Raw genomic sequence first — 26,155 nt, forward strand, 5'->3', positions numbered from 1 at the left:
AGATCCTGAAGGCGGCCGTTAAGCCTATCCTCAAGAGCAGGCAACTCAGGGACATCGTCGCCTACATCGACGAGAGCCTGGTCAAGTACAAGACCGACCTCGAGTCGCAAATGTACGTCGCCCTCCTCATGGACTCCCTGCAGGAGCTCTACGAGGGCAAGGAGACCGCCGAGCTCAACATGATGGTCAAGAGAATCTTCACTGATATGAGCGACGAGGTAGGTCGAAAAAACTCTCTCTCTCTCTCTCTCTCTCTCTCTCTCTCTCTCTCTCTCTCTCTCTCTCTCTCTTCTCAAACTAAAGATGCTGCGTTTTATTTCTAATACTTCAGTCAAACATCATATTATTATTATTAGTGAGGGGAGGCCTTCTTTGAGGGCAGTAGCGTTGAAAATGATAGCTGTTTCCACGGCATTTAATTTATATAGTCTTCTCTATTCCCCTTAAAGTCTTCTTTTCATCAGCGCGTAGCTGCTATATCAAGTTTCCCAAGGCTATGTAAAGAGTAAATAAATCTAAGAAAACACAATCTTTATTATTATTACTTGACAGGAAACCGCTCGTACCTTGGGCTCCGTGTGGAGGTCATACGTCGGTCCCGCCCTTGATAATTACGTCATTGACCCCATGAGGAGCTACGTCATCCAGCCAGTCAGGTCGTACCTGTACGACCCCATTTCCGACTACGTCTACGATTTTGCCGAGCGTATTGAAAATTGGATGGATGGCAGCCAGCGCCCTTACATCGATGTCCGATACCCTGAAAACTATTACAGAAGGTAAGGAGCCCCTACTCTCTGTTCATGCCATGTCACCCTCAGGAAAAGCTTAGAGCTTCTTCCATGACAAGAGTAGTCTAGCAGGACGAGACTGAGATCACAGACAAAATATGGTGACCCAAGATAATGACGTATCTTCTTGCAATACTAGATGATTCATTTGTTGCATGGATAAAAGGGTCAATTGCTGGAAAGTCATTGGCGATTATAACTGGTCAGCAGATTGAATGAATGATTTCATGTCTGTGTCTCCTTCCTCTTCCCCCAAAAGATGGAGTGAGCGAGTCAACGACTACGCCAGCCGCATCTCCGACTGGGCTTCTCAGGCGCGCCAGAGTCTGGATGTGGCCAGAAGGATGCTGGAAGTTCAGGAGACAGCCAGGTGCCACGGCTGCACCGACCAGGACGAGCACAACCTCGAGGAAGTCAACTTTTACAACGTCCAGGTGAGGCTTTGAAGAGTGAACAGGTAAATCAGATAAACGTCTCACTAAGAAATAATTCGTAAAGTTACTCCTTCTCAGAGAAAACCAAGCCAGGGACCGAATTTATCAGTTTGTTCGTGAGGACTTATCTGGACTTAAGACGCTAGCATTAATCTTCGCTGCATGCAGACCGGTTGGGAAAATTAGTCCTAAGTTGGCGGTAGAGTAAGCACATAATTTTAGGGACAGCAATCCAAAAATTTGGTGTGAGCAAATCTTTTCAGGAAAAACTAAATTTTTACGGTTTTTGACAGATATGTGAACCAGACGCTTCAGAAATGATTCGATGTGAGGATTTGAAACAATCGCCATCTTTTAATATTCTTTATAGATTTCTCTTGGAAAAGGTCGCGTAATTAAAAACTTGAACAATCAGTGTCTTTTAGAAAGGACTACCCAAGAATTTCAAAGAGCTGCTGCGTGGAGACGGTTTGTAGTGCCAAAGATTTCACAAAACTGGAAACTGAAACATTTTGACAGAGGCATCTTTCTTCATTGCAACCATTTCTCTTCTTTTGTGATTTAGTCTGTGATACTTTGATCGTATACATTGCATTTTCTATTGCTTTTTTTTATTATATCAAAGAGGATAAGGATTTTGAATGCAATGAGAGGCACCGACCCTCTTATGCTTGTGCTCGGAGATTTAGATAAAAGTGGAGCGAAAAGGAATTTTTTTTTTCTTATTAACAGCCACTATAAAGCAATGATCATCGAAAGTTTAGTCGCAGAAGGAGTAAAAGCACTAAAAATCTCTAAATAAATTCCCATAAAGTAGTTGAATATAATTTTTTTTAAATGATAAAACATTTTAATTGCATGTTTTCTAAACTCTTTTAAATTTTAGCACTTTAAAGCTACCAGCATTGAACTCATTTCCCACTTTAAATATTAGTTTTAATTTTCAATGGATTTTATGTTATAAATGACCTCAAGTCTACAGACAAGTGAAATATTTCTGTTTATCACAATTGATTTGTTAATCAGATGCTAAACATTTGCTAATTTGGCAAGAACTTCATATCATTCAGTTGTCTGTAGAAATTATTATAAATACTTAAAACTTTGTTTAAATTCCTCAATACCTTTTTTTTAAATTCCTTTTGAACGTTTCATCCTAAATTCTGATAAAAAAATGAATAATATCTAGACTTCATAACTTTTCCTATGGATTTCATGTTACCCGCACTTACTCATCTGTTTTTTCCCCGACATGACTCCTTGTCCATCTAATCTAATGGTTTGTCTTGGTGCTATCTGTCACACATCCAGTTCTTATGACTCTATCGTTTTTCTCTGTTGTACAAAGTGGTAAACAGGACCAGACCTTCAATCAGACGAATGAAAATGTCCCACTTCTCTATGACTTCACGACTTCAACACAACAAAGCATTGGTATAGTTTATTCTTGGATTCATCCCTGTGCTAACAACCAAAAATGAGGCTGAATTTCATTCAAGTTCTTGTTTCACTGTCTAAAATCCTTCATTCTATTCTGTCTCAAAAGTTATTTTCTTCTTACACACTTCTGCTGCTCTTCCTTTGGAGGATATGCAAATGCCTTATCTCTTCCAGTAGACCCTGTTACATTCTCCCTACTTATTCTCCTGGTATTCTTCAAGAACCCTTGGGCTCTTTGGTTCACCAACACTGGAGCTGTATGTATGTCCCTTATATTGATGAGTTGGTCATGATAGGTCAATGAACTGGCGTGGCTGGCATGGTTAAGCGCAATTGGGGTTCTTGCCGCCATCGCTGCAGCCATTGCGATCCCCCCTTCAGTTGCAATTCCTGTGGCTATAGGAGCTGCTGGAGGTGGTGGTGGTGGCCCAGCTGGATTTCAAGAACCGACATTTATACCCGTTCAAGTGCCCGTCATAGGTGTTCCTCCACCCCCGCCTGCCCCTCCAGGCATTGGAGTAGTTGCTGGAGATGGAGGATTTGGAACTGCCCCTGGATTTGCCCCTGGAGCACTTGGAGTAGGCCTTGGAGATGGCACTGGCATAGCAGCTGATGATAGTGGCTTTGGATTTGGATTATTTGGAGATTCTGCTGAGCCACCGGTCGGGGCTGGTGCTGGAGGACCAGGCATTATTGGAGGTCCAGGTCTAGGAGGAGGAGGAGGAGGAGCAGGCTTTGGAGGAGGTCCAGGCCTAGGAGGAGGTCCAGGCCTAGGAGGAGGTCCAGGCCTAGGAGGAGGACCAGGCCTAGGAGGAGGACCAGGCCTTGGCGGAGGACCAGGCCTTGGAGGAGGACCAGGCCTTGGAGGAGGAGCAGGCTTTGGAGGAGGTCCAGGCCTAGGAGGAGGAGCAGGCTTTGGAGGAGGAGGTCCAGGCCTAGGAGGAGGAGCAGGCCTGGGAGGAGGGGCAGTAGGGGCTGGTGGGTTGGGGACTGGTCCTCAAGTAGGAGCTGCTCCAAGCACCTTCATAGTCCGCCGCAGACGGAAATACTCTCCTTACGAACACATCGACAGAAGTGCGGACGAATTTGATTACTCAGTATTAAACGAAAGGTGTGTTTTTGTCCATCTCTCCCGCACCCTATAAATACGTCCGTCCAGTGTTGTCTTTAACTCTTGCATATACTAGATGTCCAAAGTAGAGTTTTGAGCGTAGCATTAATCATTGTGTTTATTAGCTCATGCATTGTAAATGTCGTCCCTGCCACACAAAGGCTCTTGTGCAAGTCATGACATGTTTTACCGCTTTACATATGTAGTTCTCCGTAGCAATCCCTGAATTTCAGAGTAATATTTCTTTCCAAGTTACTAGCTGAACCTTATGTCCCTCATCCGGCTGACTCGTTTTTGGTCCGTCATGATAAGCCACGTAAGTTATCTTCCATTATCAATCAGTTGACCACCCATCTGCCAAGAGAACCATGATACATATCTTTCAGACAAGATGACTCAAAGATAGATATTATGCATTGTCCCATAAGAAACTTAATTTCCTTTTTTTTTTTTTTTTTTTTTTTTTTGTTCCTTAGGTCTTTCTATTTTCTTCTTTTGTGAATCAAGCGAATGATACCATACTCTCTGCTGCAAATCCCCTTTTATATACTATCATTCACTTTCGCCTCCTTGTATTTCCTAGGGGTCACCTGGTGTAATATTTACTGGAGATTTGCCTCAGAGACAGTGGCAACCATTGCTTAAATCAGCAAAGAGACATGAAAAAGAAAAGACTTAGGAACCAGCCAATTTAGAGAAACAACAATGACGGGCCGAAAGCAGACACTGCATCCTTTGTCTTCCATTCTCATTTTCGAATGCTGTCGGGACGTTTAGTGCTTTCTGGGCAAAGTCGTCCAGTGGCGGTTGCATGGTAGAAGAAGCATCCTCTGAGGCTGAATGACTGACTGGTGGTTACACGCTTGTGCTCTCCAAATAAAGCAAAGTTTCTGACTTCACAACACGCACAAATGCTGGATGAATCACCTTTATTTACAAAGGTCCAACCAAGGACAAGCATCTGCCGCAGGGAAATCTCAGAAATTCAGCCTCGGGAGAAAATGAGTTTGATGTCCAAATGCATTCACTGGTTCCCTGTGCTTTCCCGTAGGATATTGGCATTTGTAGGGTGTCTGCAGACTCTCAGCCTCCTCTTTCTTCGTGATCGTCTATCCTTGAAAACCCTTAGCCCCATATCCCTCGCGTCTGATTCTGCTTACCACCCTTTAACACGCTGTGGATAACAATTCAGTGTCTGTTGTATATTTCTTTTCCGTCAGGGTTTGTGGTTCGGGCTATCGGAAGAAACATGGGAGAACTTGGTGGCATGAATGCGGGAATCTATCTGTTGTTTGTGTTGGTGATGGTTTTTTCTCCTGAAACAAACGAAATGTATCTCCACCAAGCTAGGTCCAATATTTCTCTCCTTAGTTTTATCATGATTCCACACAACTTTTCATATTTCTAACATTCAGAGCCACACCTGAGAGGAGAAGCTTGAAATGGAAAACAAACATTATTTAGTAGTTCATTCTTAAATACTCCTGAATCCATACAGCCCGTTTTGCTTGCTTCCACCCTCTTGAACGACACTGTCAACACTCTTCTTTGATGCGTTTTTTGTGACACAATTTATATGTAAGATCTTTATGCGTTCCAGTTCAAGACCTTGCTTTTTTATGAACATTAGATAAAGGGGATAGATCCAGACCTGAACATATTTTTATTTATTCAATGAATTTATTTATTTCTGTCAAGTGGATCATTAACTGCAGTAGATCGAGCGCATTTTTCTTCAAAGTCTGTCGAATACACACCTCATTCTTCTTCTCGCAGCTTTACCATAAGGAAACTTTAAATACAAACCTGATGAACAGAGAGAGAAGAGTAGAGACAATTCTTTTTCAGAGTATACTCGCTTCTCTCCCCAAAGTATCAAAGGGTATTCCAGTGCTCCTGAGAGATGGAGGAGGAAGCCACTGATAAAGGACGACCTTTGGAGAACTGCAATGAGGCTGAGATCCTCCTTTGCCTCGAACGAACTCTTGGAGTCAACTTGACCTTCATTGGAATTTTGCTCATTTGCCTTCGCTCTTTCTGACCGAATCGAGATTTCGCTCTGATGAAAGAAAGAAAGAAAGAAAGAAAGGTTATGTGTGATGAGGGTCCTCTGGGTGTAGATTTTTTCGGGATTAATCAAACGGAAAAAATGTCATAATTATTCATTCACAAAACCACTTTGAGATACCACCTTGCGAACCAAGTAGTAGGAAAATATATAGCTTCCAGGCAAACAGGTTTGGAAGCGTTGTAATCCTTAAAATACTGACATATACACTTGAAAAACAATGCATTATAATCCCAAAACAAATACAACTGTCTGTTGTTGAACGACATTCAAGTGACGGGGCGAGGAAACATAGTTGGAAATTTCTTTTCAGGGTAATCAGTTACTTACTTATCCTGCAAAGAACATTCGAACATGAAACCGGAAAGGAACATAAACAATAAACCTCGACAAAGAATAAAGACTACGCATTCTAGAAGCCTAAACTTTTGCACTTACGTTGACCCACCTGTCCTGAAAAAACACAAGTGACTCCATCAACGACAACCAGCATGAGTTGACATCAACTGACATCATAACTTACTAATCTTAACCCGAAGTGACTCAATAACGCCTCTTTTATTTTCCAGGATCTTTGTATAGTGTGACGTTACTGTCTTTGTTTTCATATATATATATATTTACCATGTCGTTTTTATGTGTTCTATTTGTCATTAGATATTTATATGTTTTATTTGTTGTCCTTGCTTTGAATGTATCCAGTGTCGTTTTGTAAATGAACGTGCGTGTATTTTGTCGACTGTTTCGTCTCAACTGTGATTTGTTGTTATTGAGCTTCTGTGATAATTAAGTGTTGTTCTTTTCGTTTTTTGTTTTTTTGTCAGTGCTTTGAATTGACTCCAACCGACTGCCGGGTCTTCATTCTCAAGGAATTTTTCACTGGAATCTGGAACTTATACTGCTGCTCAGAACAGAAAGTTCCGAATGCCTAAGTCTAAATGTCAAAGTCTTAACTAAAGTTTAGACTAATATGAACATTCAAAGCGCCCTTTTTTTCATTTCTGTAAGCCATGAAATGAATCAAGGATTATTCTTTGCAACTGAAAAGCCTGTAGTCGGTTATTTTTAGCTCAAATGTCTATACTTTTAAGAAATGCTGTTAACGATTTGTTTGTTAAATGTTGAAAACATTGATAACGATAATAATCCAGCTCAGCTTAGGATATGATCTGACATCAATGAATAGGTCAATATCAGAGAAAAGAACAGACATCTTTTAGTGAAGGTTTTCCTTATTCTTAGGCTGGACAGTACATTTGTTTTTGGTGTCTGATTTATCCCGAGTTGTAGCTGTAAAATGCTAAAATAAAAATAACGGCAAAATTGCACTGGCCGAGAAAAATTAATAAATGTGTGGATGATGAAATTATTTAAATGCTTATTTAATTCGTCAGAGTCAACTTACCAAAATTATTTAAAATTCTGCAAATAATTTTACCATCCTGCAAATTATCACGGATGACAAAATTCTCATTTTTACCTAAATCTCCGGCCACTGCAACTTTCTCGTGCTTAATCTGTTTACTTTAAAAGTGATGAGGATACTAATTTTAAATAATTTATTATAAATTTCACTTATATCACAATAAATCTTTAAAAGTTGTTGATAACAGAATACTTGAAAGTATTAAATAAAAGCCTAAGAAATGATTGCTAATCAAATAAACTCTAATCTAACGTAACTTGATAAACTACTTTTAAAAGACAAATGAAAACTCACAATGAAGAATCTTTTAACGTTTTACGAAGAATTTATTTGCCCTGTACTCACCGGAATTCCTCAACATCTCTTTTCAGTAAAATGAATCTCAAGTATACCAGTAAAGACGCGTATAAGCAATACAGCAGATACGGCGAGAAGAATGAATAAATGAAGACTCACCCAATGCCATCTTCTGTGACTCATGCCCCCTTGCCCCGCCTTAAGGGGTATGGGGACTACACTTCCCCTTCCCTCTCTTCGTCCACTGGAGTTCTCTCATGAGTTACCCTTTGTGTATCGCATATTACTCTTTCTTCCGTGTTTAGTTGTGTAACCAAAGGATGCTTCCACGTATACAAAGGAGTTTGCGAAGTCTGTAATCACTGGAGTTAAGGACTCCCCGTGAAACGAACTCGCAAGAAAAAAAGGTAAAACTGATGCTAATGGCCGACAACATGACGCAAGACTATTCTCCTTTTCCACATTTCAAAGTCCTTCTGTGCCCTTTGTTTTGGCAATGATCATGGTGATGTTCATTTGAGATCGCTAAGTTTTCCCATCGTCCAATGAATGGGAAGTGTCAAAAAGAGTTACTTATAATTTTCAAGTTTATTACCTCATGCTTCAATAAAAGGATTCTGCCATGTAACGAACAGTGTGTAAAATAGACAATTCCTTAACTGCAAAGCTTAGTACGTATCAAGTATGATTCCTGTATTCCAAGTCAGTCGAGATTTTACCGAAACTTCTGTGGCAACATTTCCTCGTGCTTCCGAAGCTACCGATTCCTTTTCCAGAGAAAAGTCCCCAAATCTTATTTTCGTCAATTGCCTGAAGGACCTTCTAATCAATGAAATCAAAACGGGTTGACATATTATATCTCTTCTTCTTCTCCTCCTCTCCTCTCTTTCCATGACATTTGGACCAAAGACAGCTCATTGTTTTTATTTGTTTCGTCGCATTGTTTGCTGTTGTTACTTTGTGAGCAGTAGATGCCGTAGGTTATCATATAAACAGAAGGGTTTGTTTTTATTATAGGCATATATATTCTATCTGCTTCAAGACAGGTATTTCCATTCTGAAAATAGTGGTGACTGCTTCCCCATCCCCTCAGCCTATTTTATAACTCGATTTTTTTATAGTTTTTTTTTTTTGTCATTCTTATCGTAGGCACTGTTCCAAATGACCTTCCCATTCCCTAAAGATAAGATTGAATAACCAATTGAATCAGCTTTAAAAATGAACTTCCTTATCTTTGTAAATTGAGTATTGAACCACCAGAACTTAAAGACAGTTTTAGCCCTATATAGCACTATATTTCTAGGCATTCAGTTGTCTTATATAACCAATATCCCAACACATAAACAATCTATGCCTAACAAACATCAAATTTCGAATGGAAAGCTTGAATACCAACTTTATTAGTTCAAAAACAATGCAAATGTCTTTTTTTGGAACTGAAAACAAAATCCAAGTTCAATCAGACTCCCACAATAATCTGTAATAATGGTTATGATCTGTAATCCTATTCTTCCTGTATGTATTTATTCATGTTGTATTTATTTCCTAAGTGATAGAGCTCGCCTGATTGCTCTGACCTTGGGGTCAGGTCAGATGTTGGCTTCTTATGTTTCCCATTACAAAAGATGAGGTAATCAAACTCCCTTATTATTATCATTATTTTTTTTGTCTTCCATAGACCCTACTCTCACTGTTAATTATTATTATTTTCATATCGTTGTAAATAGTTATTAAGTTGATTTTTGCAATAAATTGTTGTTAAGCTACCCATGATTTCATTTCCTTTTAAAGTGTTCAAAATAGAACAGGTTGGTTTTCTGCTGGACATTTCTCATGGAAATGTTTCCAGTAGAAGGTTTCATTCTAAGTCCTGAGGGACATGTCTACTGACCCCTGACAGCAATGGTGTACATCTGCTTTTGATACTTGTTTAACTCAAAGCTGATTCCTCTACGTTTACCAGATGCAGAGGAGTTGTTTGTTAGTATTTGAACTAAGAGAGAAGAGAGAGAGAGAGAGAGAGAGAGAGAGAGAGAGAGAGAGAGAGAGAGAGAGAGACTATCTGTCCTTCTTCCTATAGCAAACCATCGAAACCAGTATTGTCATCTCAACCTATTGAGAAAGTAAAACATCTGAGGACATTAGACAGTATGCTTCCACGTGTGTAAAAGAGCCTGGGGGTAAAATGTATATTCGAATGTCACAAGAATGTTCAGAGTCACTTATTAGTGAAACCAGTGACAGGAGATCGTGGAGTTAGAGCATGGTACGAGACTGACTATACGGTTTTTATTTCCATCTGTCCACCCGCCGGTGGTGTTTGCGTATGGTAACACTGCGTCCCGGGCTTTAGATAGTTACATTCAGCTTACATTTAACAATAATAACAATATCCTATTTCGAATATTAACGGTGCAATTCGCATGCAGTATATTATTAAAACACTTTTCAGTTGCAAATGTACGCTCAGATATCCTTTTATTTACTTAAAACTTACACATAGCATAACTATCTAAAGCCCGGGACGCAGTGTTACCATACGCAAACACCACAAGCGGATGGACAGATGGAAGAAAACAGAGTATAGTTAACAAAATCAGCCTAATTTACATGGGTTTTTTAGATTTTCATCATTATTGCGTGTTAATGGTACAATTTAGTAATAGTATTAAAAGAAGGACAACCAGAATATTCTTAGGTTTGTCCGTTTGTTTGTATGGTGTGTTTACGTTGCATGGAACCAGTGGTTATTCAGCACGGGACCAACAGCTTTACATGACTTCCGAACCACGTCGAGAGTGAACTTCTATCACCAGAAATACACATCTCTGACCCCTCAATGGAACGCCCGCGAATCGAACTCGCAGTCACCGAGGTGGCAGGCGATGACCATACCGACCAAGCCAATGAGGCGCTAATATATTTAGGTGAACAGAGATAACTTCGCCGTTGATGCATAGTCAGTGTGTGAAAGTGTGTGGACCATTGACAGGGGCCAAAGGTCACGCATTGGGACCTATGAGGTCATTCAGCGCTGAGTGGGAAATATAAAGCAAAAAAGTAAGACGGAAGGAAGAATATGAAAGGAGGTACAGTAAAAGGAATGAAAGGGATTGCAGCTAGGGGCCGAAGGGACGCTACAAAAGAACCTGAAGTAACGCCTACAGTGCACTGAGTGAGGTGGACTGACGGCACCACCCCCTCAGGGGGCTTTCATTCTTATGGAGAAAAGGAGGCTTGGGAATTCTGAACTCGAAGTATGATCAGGAGGAAAGTGAGGTCAAGCCCGTACCCAGAGTTTTAAGGGTCCGGCGTTTGGGGGGGTGTTGTCCTTTTTCCCAAAACTGGACCTTTTCTTCCACAAATGTCATTGCATATATAGGTATATAAAAGATGAAATACTTGAAAATGTTATTTTAGTTACATTAAGAAGAAACATTGGGTATGCGGTCTATACCCTTCTACCCGATTAGATGTTATTCAAAGTACTGGCTTTGGTTAACAGAATTTTACTTATAATGTTGAAAGTTTGCACTGAAATTCAAGAATATTTCCTCAGTTTTATTGATTGATTCATTTATTACGTTAACGATAACATGCATATTACTTTATTTGTTGTTATGTTATATACTTTGACTCAACAAAAAACAATAGTTATTTATTACTTTGTAAGTACAGTTCAATGAAAAGGATAATCACAGAAAATATGGATTTCTAGAAACAGCCCAACCGCCCCCCACCCACCCACCCGCCCTCGGTACAGACCTGGAGGTGACCTCAAGAGTAGAAGTCACCGATCCTCGTAACTGACTCCCTTGAAATTCAAGCTGTTCCCTCGAGACAGCGCTTCTTTAACCTCCCAAGGTAACAGATCTTGCTTCAGTTACGCCTTTGGGAAAGAAGGTGTTTAAGGCTCAGAGGCGAAAGCTCAAGAAGAAGAAGAAGAAAAACAAGACGAAGAGGAGGAAGAGGAGGAGAAGAGACCTCAGGAGAGGCTGGAGCAGAAATGTGAAAAGTAGTACCCTGACACTTACAGCAAAAGGTATACAGAGGCCATTTGCTTTTTACGCACAAAATGTCGATACCGATACGGTATACGTTTCAGCTTTATCAAAGCTAACGTTTTTTTTCTTTTATTCTTCTTCTTCTTTTTCTTATCAAACACCATCAAGGTTGGCTGGTTAGGGTAGGATAACATATAAACATATATATATAGATATATATATATATGATATATAAATATATAATTATATAAATTATATATATTATTATATATCTATATATAGATAGATATATACTTATATGTATAAATATATATATATATAATATATATAATATATATCAGATAATATATATATAATAGATAGACAGATATAGATATATACATATGTATAAATAATTATAATATAATATTTAATATAATTTAATATATATAATAGATATTACATAATATGTATAATATAATATATATATAATATTATAATATATTATTTAACAATATATATAGATTAGATAGATATAGATATATTACATAATATTGTATAATATATATTATTTTAATTATCACTTATTAATATGTATAATAATATTATATTACTCATTCACTTCGCTTTTGTTGTGTCGATGTGTGTTGATAATGTATTGTAATGTATATATATTATTATTATTTTATATATCATATACTTTATATATATATAATTATTTATTATGTATGTAAATGTTATGTATGTTATGTTATTAGTTATTATATTTATATATATTATATATATTATATATATATTATTCAATACTATATAAGTGTGTGTCGTGTGGGTGTGTGTGTGTAATAATTAATAATTTATCTTTATAATAAATATACGTATTATATTATATATATATATATAATTATATATTTATATTATGTTTAATACATATAATTATATATTATATTATTATATTATATAATTATATATACATATATATATATATATATAACATATATATTTTCCTTTAAGAGTAATTCTGAGCTGTGGACCATTTGCTTCTTGACTAGGCTGTTTGGTTGTTCTATATTTTACTTGTTTTCGTTTTTTCCTCTCATTTTTATGTTTACCTTTGATATTTCGAAGCTGTCGTTCATTCTTGTTTATTGTACCCTGATGAGGTGTAGCAAGAATACACGAAAGCGCTGGGTATACTGCTGTTTGCATTTTTCCTGCTGGCTTTCGATATACAATCTGATTCACGTGCTATTTATCATCGTATAATAATAAAAATATGTGTACGTGTGTGTGCGTGTGTTGGTGCACGTGCACTGAACCTTAAGTTTGAATTTTATACGGTATATATACTCGAAGTCTGGAGCCGAGAGGCCTGGTAAAGTAAACACCCTAACTTTCATAAAAGTGTAAGAAGTTATTAAATTTGTTAACGTTGTGCATAACATATAATGGCACTGGCTTTCTATACAGATTGAGAAAAGACTCCCACTTCTACATTTCGCTTTCGTCATAATTTATCAGGTTGAGGAGTAAAGCTCTAAGCCCTACTTATTCCTTTCTGTCCCCCGACCGCGAAAAGTAGGGACAAACTAGCGAGATTTATATATATATATATATATATATATATATATATATATATATATATATATATATATATATATATGTGTGTGTGTGTTACGAGATAAGAATCTTTTATTTTATTTGGTAAGCGTCAAGCCACAGCGGTAGGCAAACTGATAACACACACAATCTCTCTCTCTCTCTCTCTCTCTCTCTCTCTCTCTCTCTCTCTCTAAGCGACCGCTGGCATAGCCTTCGCTCCTTCTCTCTCTCTCTCCATTCTAACAGGTCATCAAATGAGAGTCAGAGATATGGAAAAATATAACATTTATTTAACAATGGAAAGATAATAACTCAAGTCTCACAGACTAACTAACTCAGTTAAACCCCCAATACGTAAATGTCTTAATCAGTAATTAGTCACACCAACTATCTCTCTTCCATACGGGACTCTCTGTCCCCCTAGGACTCTCGGTCCCCTTGCCAGGACACTTAGTTCCCTTGCTAGAATCGTCTGTTACAAAGACAGGAGAACACACAATTAAGTATACGCACTTGTAAAGACAAAGTCAATAGACTAAATGAAATATGACATCCATACAAGGTAATAAACAAGCCATCCCTTTGGCTAAAGTAAGCTAACACTTAACCATCTCCAGCCCAGAAATCACACACAGAAGTAAATAAACTTTCGCAGAGCTATCCCCAGCATTCTGCCTTTCTCTCACGGACCTCTCTGAAAGTCTCCCCATAGACTTTGCTAAAGATGCCATTATCAACGGAAGAAGCGCACACGTACATATAAATGCACACTTCGTCAACGCCCCATGTAACTGGTCACAGCCAGATTTTCAAAGGCACTTCAACAAGACTCCATGAACTCGTGAACATTGACCCGCTTAACTATGCATTTTCATATCACGCCATCCCAGAATGATTTATCAGCTTTCTCAGGTCATTACTTCGGCTCTGTCTCTATGGGTAATCTGTGCATCCCATAAAGGTCACAGCACATCACATTGGCATATTAAATATATTATTAATTATAACCCCTTTCATCTCACAGAGCTCGGCCACCCAAAATTGCTAGCCCCTGCCTAGCAACTGGTCAAAAAAGAGCTCATACATATAAGAAAACATTGGCCGGCTCAAAAAAAAAAAGTAATAACTGCACGTCTCTGGCATTATAAAGTAAAGTCTTATCACGCTTCATCTCAAAAATTTTCTCTAATTTTGGATTCTTGAATATCCCTCTTTGTCTGCAACTTCCAGCACAGACTGTAGTATGCTGTAGGAAGACGAAATGCTTCCCTCCCTGTAGAAGACTTCTAACGGCTTCTGTAGATCCCAAAAAACGCTGTAGAACTCTGTAGACTCATAGAAACTCTCGTAATCACCCTGGATAAATGACAGCAACATCTCTGCACGGGTGGTGGACGTCTTGCTAGCGTCAGGGAACGACGATTATGGTGTGTATAAGTATGTCAGTCAAGTCATCGGTTAATCAAAAAAGAATTAACCCCAGACATACTACTCCTATCAAATAATGACCTCAAAAAGTCAGAAATACTAACTGAACATCACCCAATTAACTCCACTTATTATCACTAATCACAAATCATTATCACAACTCGCAAAGAAAAAAACAAAGTTCTCCAAATTCACACATCAGCACACACCATCCAGAACTCACAGTAACTCCAAGGACTTCTGCACTCACATTTCAAACTCGAATGTCCCCACAAGTCAAAAATAGAAAAAAGATAATGAGCCCAAGAAAAAAAAAATCACTTAACAAGCCCAGACTCAAAAATCAAAAATGTTCTCTCAAGCTCTGATATTTCAGCAACTCACAAAATCAGTAAAAATCTCCAATGTTTAATAGCAAAAACCCTTTACTGCTCACATAATTAATTACAATGAGACTTAATGTCAAACACCCATTTATATAAATCACAACCCCGATAAATTACATCTCCCGTCCAAAAAGAAATGCTATTTAAAAGCTCAACCCCGATTACATCTCTCGTAGGAAAAGGAAGAAAAATAAAAAAAAGATAATCACAAGTAAACTTCCCAATCACAAAGCACATAATATATGTATGATATGCATAGCCCCCGCATTTTTCCCATAAATGCCACATGTATAGTTACGGAATTTTTGACATCGCAACTTTCATCGACCGACACGGCCAGAAAGCAAACTCTCACACATGCACTTCATGAAATGCTATAGTCAACATTTCCAGATATTGCAAAACTCTGAGCAATCACCATCAGAGGAAAGGAATCAGCACACAGGACTCATCACAGCGCTTGTCAGCAGAAAATCCACCTGCGGACGTGTGCTCAAACAGCAGCACAAAAAAATGTCTAGTCAGACTCGCAAGTTCGGAAACTCATGATTCTCAAGAAAAAGGTTCTAACTGACACGAAGTAAGCACATTTCACTAAATTAACTCCAGGATATGACTAAGCTGCTCAAAGATTTGTCTCGAAGACGTAACTCTCACATGACACTGCCCAATTATATAACAAATTATCACCTATTCGGGATAAAACTTACAATGAACTCGTAATGCAGCAATTATATGCCTCCAAAAATAACACACTTGTGAACATAAAAATGCACAACATCTCCATAGGACCACAATGCAGTAATGCCACTCGCCTCCAAATAATCACAAAACCAAAAAGAAAGAACCACAGAAATCTTCTCATGGCTCGAAAAACTCCGTAACCACAAAAAAGGTCACCCGCCAAAGATCAATGTCATCTCCATATATATAAATATAAAAATCACCATATTAATAATAAAACCACTCGGTGATAAAAACATTTCCTCCATTTAATTGATAACCACCCCAACACCATATTCCCTCTTATTTCCCCAAAAACCATGTGTTAATAGAAAACCACCACTCCAGGAATAAAAATATTCACCTCTGTTTTGGCAAATGAAAAATACTTACCTCTATTTCACCAATAACTCCATGTGGAATAAAACATGTCTCCAAAGAAATATATCTCCAAGCAGGATAATCAAAAATTGAAATCCCTTCTCCAAAAAAATGTGTACTCAAAGCATCCAGCTGACCCACTCACAAATATTGCCCCATGTATCTCCTCAAAAATGTATCTCCTCAAAAATGTATCTCCATTTGCAACAAAGACGGCTGCAAAATAATTGAACTAAACATAGCTCTCACCACAGTAGGCAAATATCAAATGGCCAAAAATATATCTCCAATATATTATATCTCAAATTATATCTCCAAAATAATATACCTCCAATTCTCCAGAGAATAACTCAATGTTATAGTCAAAAACTATAAACTCTCTCCTTAGCATAACTGCTGAAAAAGGGCAAAAACTCGGCAAATAAAATTGTCTAGGAAATTCTAGAAAAAAATCACCAATGTGCCACAACTCATTATAACAGAACTCCAAATTCAAAGTGTCTAAGCCAAGACTTCTCCATATGCAATACGACATAGGCCACTAGAAAACTTAACCAAGTTTCCTATCTCTGGGAAAATTGTCACAAATACAACAAACTCACAATTTCTGGAACACAAATATCCAGAGAAAAAAAAATGTAGTGCCTTTACGTATGCATTAAAAAAAATGCAAAAATTAACCATATATCTCTCTGCAGCATCAGACAGCTGAAAACATAAACACGTTCCCGAACAATGACTCTAAGCACGAACTAAGATATTAAAAAAATTCACACAAACTGGAGAGAAAAAATAAATTCAAATTCACCTATGATAAAAAAAACTTGTGTCAGCCATGGTTAACTTCTAAAAAAGGAGAAAAGAAAAATCAACGGCACTGCTAATTATCTGCTGAACTCATAAAAAAGGAAAAAAAATAAATGTGTTGTTAGTTCCTCCTAAATTCAAAAATGATTTCACCACCCTTGATAGCATTACAGCACCCACATATTAGTATATAAAAAATCAGTATCAGAAGTATCATTATCAGCAGTATCACCAAAATTGCTATCATCAAAATCACTAGCATTAGTATAAAAAAAAAAACATTACCAATGTTAATGCTTGTCCACTCTCCAAAAATTCAGCACAAGATTCACCCAGACTCATCACTCATGAACGACTGAATATTCTCTAAAGTCGTAAAAACTCAATAAATAATCAACTACAAAACTTCTCCCATAATTCATTGTAATAATTCTCCATAATATAAATATCTGTAATAATTATAAAATAATCTCCCATGAAGTATCTCAAATCTCTCGTAAAATATGTCTCAAGTAATGATAATAATTATTAATAATAACAATAATTCTCCTGCAAAGATCTCAAGTAAGGGTGCAATTCCCCCCGTATGCACTAGTATTGCCAAACCCCCACAATCACCCCACTTGACAACACCAATCAACACCAATCAACAACGGACGCAACACCACTCCCCGGTATCATCAGATACAACACCAGATACAATACCACTCATCGGCATTCACCATCACTCGGCATCATTTTAAAGTAATCCCTCCAACACAATAAAAAAAATAATAACCTCTGTGTCCCCATTATATTTGTGCATTCCAAAGCATAAGGAAAACGTACATACTTCCAATGCATTTCATTTCCTTTTCTCTTCATTCAAGAGAAAGAAAATCTCTTTTTATTTCCTTTTCTAAAAAAAAGACCCTACGGGCATCTCACATCATCAACTAATCGATATCAGCTGATGTCCTGTGGCATTCATTGTCAAGGGCAAATTCGTCTCTCAACACCCCGACAAAGAAAAAAAAAGAAGGAGGAGTTCACCCCCACTGAGAAAAAAAAAGTTTCACCCTCCACTGAGCGATAGAACACCCCCCTGAACCACTAGCACCCTCCCTTGCAAAACCCCCGAGGCAGGCCAGTACTCGCCTTGCAATAGTGCTGAGCCAGTAAAAACGTGTGGCCGCTCTCTGTCTTCAAGCAAAAAATGCAATCCAAGCACAGTTTCATATGCATGAAAAATATTCATACACACGTATACACTAAACAAAGACAAATGCGTCTCTTCTAAAACATGCGCCAAAAAAGGAAAAAAACACATCACATTCTACTCCCATGAGAAAAAAAATGATACTTTGAACTGCCTCTTTAACTTCAAAAATGACTCATACACAAAGTCAAAAAACAATAACGTAACACTTACCTCTTCAAATGAGAGAAAGCCACTCCGAAATCTGCGTAATTACAAACCCGCGAATCTCATTGGCACAACGCAAACGCGCTCGGGGAGAAGGCACTTGCCGATCTTTCACTCACAAGCCAGACTGAGTCATTCACGCCTCAGAGCGTCTCTGTACAGGCGAATTTGATGACCCTAATACAATTTCTTTCCCTCAGCACCACTGTTACGAGATAAGAGTCTTGTATTTATTTGGTATGCGTGAAACCCGAAGCGGAAGGAAAACTGATAACACACAATCTCTCTCGTCTCTCTCTCTCTCTCTCTCTCAACTCGCAACCTCTCTCTACCTCGACCTCAGTAACACATCCTCACGGAAGGATATTTCTCTACCCGTTTCACCTAGTCACTGAAATCTAACATATTTCCACAACCAGACACTCTGAAAATGGCATTTAATCTCACAAAAGGCATAACAACGGTTCAAGATCCGGTGCCACCACTGTTACAAGATAAGAATCTCTTATTTTATTTGGTAAGCGTCAAGCCAAAGCATTAGGCAAGCTGGTAACACACACAATCTCTCTCTCTCTCTCTCTCTCTCTCTCTCTCTCCCTCTCTAAGCGACCGCTGGCATAGCCTTCGCTCCTTCTCTCTCTCTCCATTCTAACAGGTCATCAAATGAGAGTCAGAGATATGGAAAAATATAACATTTATTTAACAATGGAAAGATAATAACTCAAGTCCCAAAAACTAACTAACTCAGTTAAACCCCCAATATGTAAATGTCTTAATCAGTAATTAGTCACACCAACTATCTCTCTTCCATACGGGACTCTCTGTCCCCCTAGGACTCTCGGTCCCCTTGCCAGGACACTTAGTTCCCTTGCTAGAATCGTCTGTTACAAAGACAGGAGAACACACAATTAAGTATACGCACTTGTAAAGACAAAGTCAATAGACTAAATGAAATATGACATCCATACAAGGTAATAAACAAGCCGTCCCTTTGGCTAAAGTAAGCTAACACTTAACCATCTCCAGCCCAGAAATCACACACAGAAGTAAATAAAATTTCGCAGAGCTATCCCCAGCATTCTGCCTTTCTCTCACGAACTTCTCTGAAAGTCTCCCCATAGACTTGGCTATAGATGCCATTATCAACGGAAGAAGCGCACACGTACATATAAATGCACACTTCGTCAACGCCCCATGTAACTGGTCGCAGCCAGTTTTTCAAAGGCACTTGAACAAGACCTCATGAACTCGTGAACATTGACCCGCTTAACTATGCATTTTCATATCACGCCATCCCAGAATGATTTATCAGCTTTCTCAGGTCATTACTTTGGCTCTGTCTCTATGGGTAATCTGCACATTCCAAAAAGGTCACAGCACATCACATTGGCATATTAAATATATTATTAATTATAACCCCTTTCATCTAGCATATATATATATATATATATATATATATATATATATATATATATATATATATATGCATTATAGTATTTATTCATGGGGTTTGCCAATATTTATTTTATACATTATTTATGTAGGCTAAAATTTTATGCACTCTGTTCATGAGCATACATCTGTTTATTTTATATATATATATATATATATATATATATATATATATATATATATATATATATATACATATACATATAGACAAATCGTGTGGACAAGGTCTTAAATACCGCCTAACGCCATAGATGAGATAAGAGAATTCAGGCCAGAGACCAAACCCTGGGATCTATGAGGTCAATCAGCGGTGAAACGGAAATTGACAATCAGCAAGGAGGTCTGAAAGGCGTAACAGGAGGAAAACCTCAAAGCAGTCGCTCTAAGAAATAATTATCAGGAGATGGTGGAAAGTAGATGGAAGAAAGGGAATATGAACGAAGGTACAGTGATAGGAATGAAAGGGGTTGCAGCTAGGGGACGAAGTGACGCTACAAAGCGCCTTCAGTAATGCCTACAGCGCACCGCATGAGGTGCACTGATGGCACTACCATCCTACGGCAGTTTCATGGATAGCTGTGAAAATAAATGTCTTTACCCTATAATAGTGACTTGCTAAATTGAATGGAATATGATATTTAGGCAAAAAGCAAAGCGCTGGGACCTATGAGGTTATTCATAATCGAAGTGGCCTATTTAAAAGCAAGTCGTCAAAACAAATTATAAAATGTTTTTGGTAATAGAAACTTTGTATCTCAAAGCTTTGTGTGGTCAGCCACATGTTTTAAGACAAAAGACCTCCACTTACCGGGGCCCACCTCCCCCCCCACCCCCCCTACTCCCCATCCCCGTTAAAAACTTCAATACTTCAACAAGAATTCAACTTCAATATTTTAGAATTATTTTGTGGGCAGGTGGAAATTCTTTTCACCTGCGTCAAATCCTATATCTAGAAAGTCTGAAGCTACGTGGCTCAATATAGGATTTGACGCAAGTGAAAAGAATTTGAAGATACAGGGGGCGTCCATAACGTCCCAGTACCATCACAAGTATTTGTTGCTTGTAATGGTACTGGGACTCTATTATACACACAAACAATTCTAAAATATTGAAGTTGACTCATACGAACGAAGGGAAATTTAGATTTACCTTCTCATTACACATTGTTCTCAAGAAGGAAAATTACGTAATTTATGTATATATTTTTTTCTCCCAATATACTGAACGGCGCTTTTGGTATACAATACATTAATTCATTAGCATTTCTTTGGACGTAGTATGGCGTCGGATTTCTGCTCGTTGTCCCACGAAATAGCTAAGTGGATTTGAGTCGTTACAACCAATACCCAAACCACATTCCCATTCATGTTGAACCAATGGAAGTTTCAACAATCCATGGGCGTGGCTGACATTAATTTGCTTACGTTTAAAATCTGATATAGGCCTTTTATGTGTGCATTCACTCACAAGTGAAAACTGTTCAAGAGTCTGGTATATTTCTAAATTAAATAGTTTTTACCCTCAACATCTAAACATTAGCCTAGCACTGAAAGGCTCGCAAATTCTCCCATTGTCTGCACATTTTCTTGAATTCCAGTTCCTCCACCAAGCTGTGGCCTCTAAACACAAAGAACTAATGCAGAAGAAAATGTTCTTACGGCAATGACTAGGCCACCCCGTAAAGAGAACGATAAATATGACATTTTTTGAAACAGGTACAATGTCTGTTACTTTAAGTATAATTAGCTTATAAAAACCATGAGTTACGTTTCTCCAATCAGAGCCCAAAATAGGTTATTACCCACTGAAAACTTCTAGCCTCTGAGTAAGATTATCTCGTATGTCATTTTTATACCATAATTATGCGATAAGTCTGCATAGCAAACATTTAAACTTTACTCTGCTTCTGACGCCATTTAAAGTAAACTTTTTCACTAGACGTAGAAGCCACTCGAGCGAAATTTGTATATTAATCCTTAGAAAATGCAATTTCTTTATAATCGCCCAAATCAAAACTAAGATAACCAAATTACTATGATCACAGTCGTTTAATAAAAAAATATATACCTTTGACCTTTCAAGAATTCAGGTAAAAATGAAAGAACCTCTGAACTTTAAAATAAAGCTGCGAAGTTGTGTAATGTGAGCTCTTGCTGGCGATGAAATGATTACATCATAGATCACTTTTGCCACTAATCATAAAAAAAAAAAACAGGACTCGACAGCTCGTACCTTAGCATACTGTATTTAGAAATGCATATTAGCACATGCATTAGCTGCCTGATGACCTTTGAGACATTTCTGGTTCTAAATAGCAAATACAATCAAACACCTGATTGCCATGGATAGCTCATTCATTAAATTAATGGGTACCAAAAGTTGCATCCATCCAATATGACAATATCTTCACAACCTCATTATGTTAATACTCGAAGCATTGTTGATGGACAGCATTGGAAACTCGTGCCTTGATATAGATTAGCATCCCGAATTCACTGGTTGTGTTTATGAACTGTTCCTCAACGCTTATGTTGTGACCATCCCTATAAAGCAGTACCTTTTTCAAGGATAATATGAACGTCGCAGTGCTTTGTGATCATGAACAGCATCAATCATTGTGCCGATAGCACCATTTACTCACTGTGATCACGGATAGCCTAAAAAGCATTTGACAGGGTTCGTGGAAAAATAAAATCATTGCACACGTTCATGGATGGCATCACAAAACTATTGCCATTGTCCATGAGTAACATTACAAACTCGCTGGCAGTATTCAAGGGTAACTTCCAAACGCATACCTTGCGCATGTGTATCGAACTTATTGCTTGTGTACATAAAGTAACACTTTTGTTCACTGAGTAATACTCGATTGTTTGTGTTCATAGAGAAAAAAATTCACTGCTTGTCTTCATGGAGAACTCTCACTTGTGTTCACTATAAAACTTATTGCTTGTGTACAAAGTAAAACTTATTGTTTGTATTCTTAAGAGTAACAAACTCATTGCCTGTGTTCAAAGGGGAAAAAACTCGTTGCCTGTGTTCATAGAGGAACAAACTCGTTGTCTGTGTTCATAGAGGAACAAACTCGTTGCCTGTGTTCATAGAGGAACAAACTCGTTGTCTGTGTTCATAGAGGAACAAACTCGTTGACTGTGTTCATAGAGGAACAAACTCGTTGCCTGTGTTCATAGGGGAACACATTCATTACCAGTGTTCATAGGGAAATATTCTCATTGCCTGGGTTCATAGGGGAAAAATTCATTGCCTGTGCTTATAGAGTAACAAACTCATTCCCTGTGTTCAAAAGATAAACTCGTTGCCTGTGTTCATAGAGTAAAAAATTCAAGTCTCTGTGTTCGTAGGGTAACATGCAAGCTCAATGTTGGCGGATAGCATCATGATATACCGGTTATGCTTTGAGTAACCTAATAGTATCAAAACTAACAAACATACCTGACAAACAATTTCACTGCAACCCACTCTAAATAAACATACTTAAATTATTCTTTGAAATAAACCAAGAATTACTTTCGTGCTCTCTGTTAACAGCAGATGAAATTTCCTAGCTAGGAGTTACTAAAGAAAACTTCATGAAACTAATTCCATTTGCTAACAGCAGAAATCCATACGTTACTCTGGACATCATCTCTGTCTAAGGAAAATTTTGCATGACTGATGATTTTCAAGAGATAGCTATTGGGTAAGCAAGCCCTATTATCGTAAATGACCAGTACATTTCGGTTGAATGAATGAATACCAAGTTCGAATCCTCTTGAATTTAAATTTCGGCAAAACATTCATGAATATTAACCAAAACTTATCTGACTTAACCTGACCACAAACTTAATCCATCTTGAGGAAGCTAACAAACATTCTGAACTTCCTCAACCCATAGGGAGCTTCTGCAAACTTAACAGAGCGGGAGATACCAAAGTAACTTCAAACATCTAATACCTATCTGAACTTACAAAAAAACTAAGCAATAGACCAAGTATTTTCTTGGCACCAGAAATTTAGGTTTGATTAGTTATTCACAACCACCCAAGAACCTGCATAGTAGGTCATACGACCTACTATGCAGAACATGGGGGCTCCCCCACCCCTCCAGGGCCGCCGCCCCTTAAGGGGTGGAGGATACGTGAACTTGTTCAAGAACAGTAAATTTGTTAAAAAATTAAATATTACAAACTAAGAACGTAACACTATGACAAATTAAATAATGTTTGACAAATTAAAAAAGGAAATTTTTTGAAAAGTTATTTAAGTAAATTTTATGACGATTTAAAAAAGGAAATTTATTCTGATAAATAAAAAAGTAAATTTATAACAAATTTAAAGTCAATTTATTACAAATATTTGAAAATTAAATTTATGACAAATTGATGAAATTTAAAAAGTTAAAAAGTAATTTTATGACAAATTAAAGAAAATCTATGACCAAAATTGACTCGAAACTATACTTGGCAGGAAAAAAAACCTACGTACCTGTTACTAGAGAGAGCAGCTTTATCATACGGGAAGCTTTACTGTTAGAACAGACTCTCAGAAGTCAAACTCAATTCCAAAAACATCCTGAAAAAGACAAAAGTTTACATCTGTGTTTAAGTTACACCAAATCTTGTAAATTTTAGGCATTTACTCTCACAGAAATAGTTATCATGACTGCCAAAGATTGGAAAATCCCAAGGGCAAATATACAATATAAGCAATGATATGGATAAGTTCCATAGTTACCTTGCAGAAGTGACAGCAATCCATTGAAATCTGAAAGCGCCGACCGTAGCCTAGTCCCGTGATAAACGGTTTTTTTTTTTCAGCAAAAGCTTCACAAAAGGGCCGATTACTCTACGATAAATTAAGGAAGAATTGAAAACGCCACACCTGAGGGAAAAAGGATTACTTAGCAAACTCCTGCAAAACGTCTACCGCCCAGAAACATGTTACAGTCGAAGGTCCGAAGGCCCAAATGAACGAAGTCACTCGAACGATGTTGCCATTTGCCAAGGACTCTAAAGTTGATGAATGCCTTACCTCTGGGAACATGACAGAATGCGATGTACGGGTATCCTTGAAGTCGTAAATTTTGCCGGTATTATTTTCATTGCCTATTCCTTTCTTTTACGTGTCACTCATTATTTTCTTTGAGGGCTCACGGTATAATTTGTAGCAAAGCCTGTCGCATATTTCATTTCATCGCACACCCACACACACACACACACACACACACACAGACAACATATATGTGCAGGTGTGTGTGTATCGCTATTTGTGGCTGCTCTATTATTCCAGTGTAGGGGTGAACTGCCTCCCCTAAGTAAGCATTAAAAATCCCCGTTGTGGGCATTTGTTTAAAATATTATTTCTACAGATTTTTCTTTTCATTTTACCCACGTACAGACGTTTCATTTTGCGATTATAATATATATATATATATATATATATATATTATATATATATATATATTATATATAGTATATATATATATATATATATATATATATATATAGATATATATATATATATATATATATATATAAATATATATATATAATATATATATATATAGTGTATATGTGTGTGGTATGCATATATATACATATATATATATATATATATATATTATATATATATATATGTATATACATATATATATATATGTGGGTGTGTAGTGTGTGTGTGTGTGTGTGTGTGTGGTGTGTGTATACTAACATAACAGAACAGCCACAAATAGCGGCCTGGATATTTCAGCAAGTTTTATGTAATGCATCCAGTTATAGGGTACACACCCACACACATTATGTGTCTGTGTGTGGGTATGTGTGCGTGCGTGTGTATGCATATACGTATACATAGAATATTTCACTACATATCCACGCGAACCAAAACTGATTTCATCAAGGCGATGAAATGAGATATGCGACAGGATTTGTTACAAATTATATCGTGAGCCCTAATAGATATTACAAGTTCCGTTCAGAAAAATCTATTCATCATGTGCTACATTTTAATCTTCCATGAAGGACAAGTAAAAGAAGGGAATAGGAAACAAAAATAATGCTCGCAAAATTAACGATTTCAAGGTAAGGCATTCATCAACTTTAGAGTCCTTGGCAAATGACAACATCGTTCAAGTGAGTTCGCCAATCGCCATTTGGACCTTCGGACCTTCGACGGTAACATCGTTCTGGGTGGGAGACGTTTCACAGGAGTTTGCTAAGTAATCCTTTTTCCCTTAGGTGTGACGTATTCAATTCCTCCTTAATTTGTCGTAGAGCAATCGTCCCTTTTGTGAAGCTTTTGCGAAAAAAATCCGTTTATCACAGGACTAGGCTACGGTTGGCGCTTTCAGATTTCAATGGATTGTTGTCACTTCGTTTGTCAAGTTACAATAACCCCTGGGATTCTGCAAGGTAACTATGGAACT

The 26,155-nt window shown here is 37.6% G+C and overlaps 1 protein-coding gene and 1 long non-coding RNA gene across 2 annotated transcripts in view; one reads left to right on the plus strand and one right to left on the minus strand.

Moving 5' to 3' along the window:
• The window catches only part of LOC135219921 (uncharacterized), a 21,542-nt gene extending 12,209 nt beyond the window's left edge, over positions 1-9,333 (plus strand). The window contains exons 2-6 of the mRNA XM_064257133.1: positions 1-218; positions 553-779; positions 1,051-1,225; positions 2,962-3,776; positions 7,642-9,333. The exon at positions 1-218 is cut by the window's left edge and continues 292 nt beyond it. Coding sequence (XP_064113203.1) covers positions 1-218; positions 553-779; positions 1,051-1,225; positions 2,962-3,776; positions 7,642-7,714 — 1,508 coding nt within the window. The 3' untranslated portion in view covers positions 7,715-9,333. The remainder of the gene's footprint in view (positions 219-552; positions 780-1,050; positions 1,226-2,961; positions 3,777-7,641) is intronic.
• On the minus strand, positions 5,680-24,674 carry LOC135219922 (uncharacterized). The gene is made up of 3 exons (XR_010315533.1): positions 24,466-24,674; positions 24,217-24,303; positions 5,680-5,835 (listed from the first exon to the last, which is right to left on the minus strand). It is a non-coding gene; the product is annotated as an uncharacterized LOC135219922 (long non-coding RNA).
• Positions 24,675-26,155: the final 1,481 nt, after the last annotated feature.

The sequence above is a fragment of the Macrobrachium nipponense genome, chromosome 1 (assembly GCF_015104395.2).
Source record: "Macrobrachium nipponense isolate FS-2020 chromosome 1, ASM1510439v2, whole genome shotgun sequence".
Taxonomy (NCBI): Eukaryota; Metazoa; Arthropoda; class Malacostraca; order Decapoda; family Palaemonidae; genus Macrobrachium; species Macrobrachium nipponense.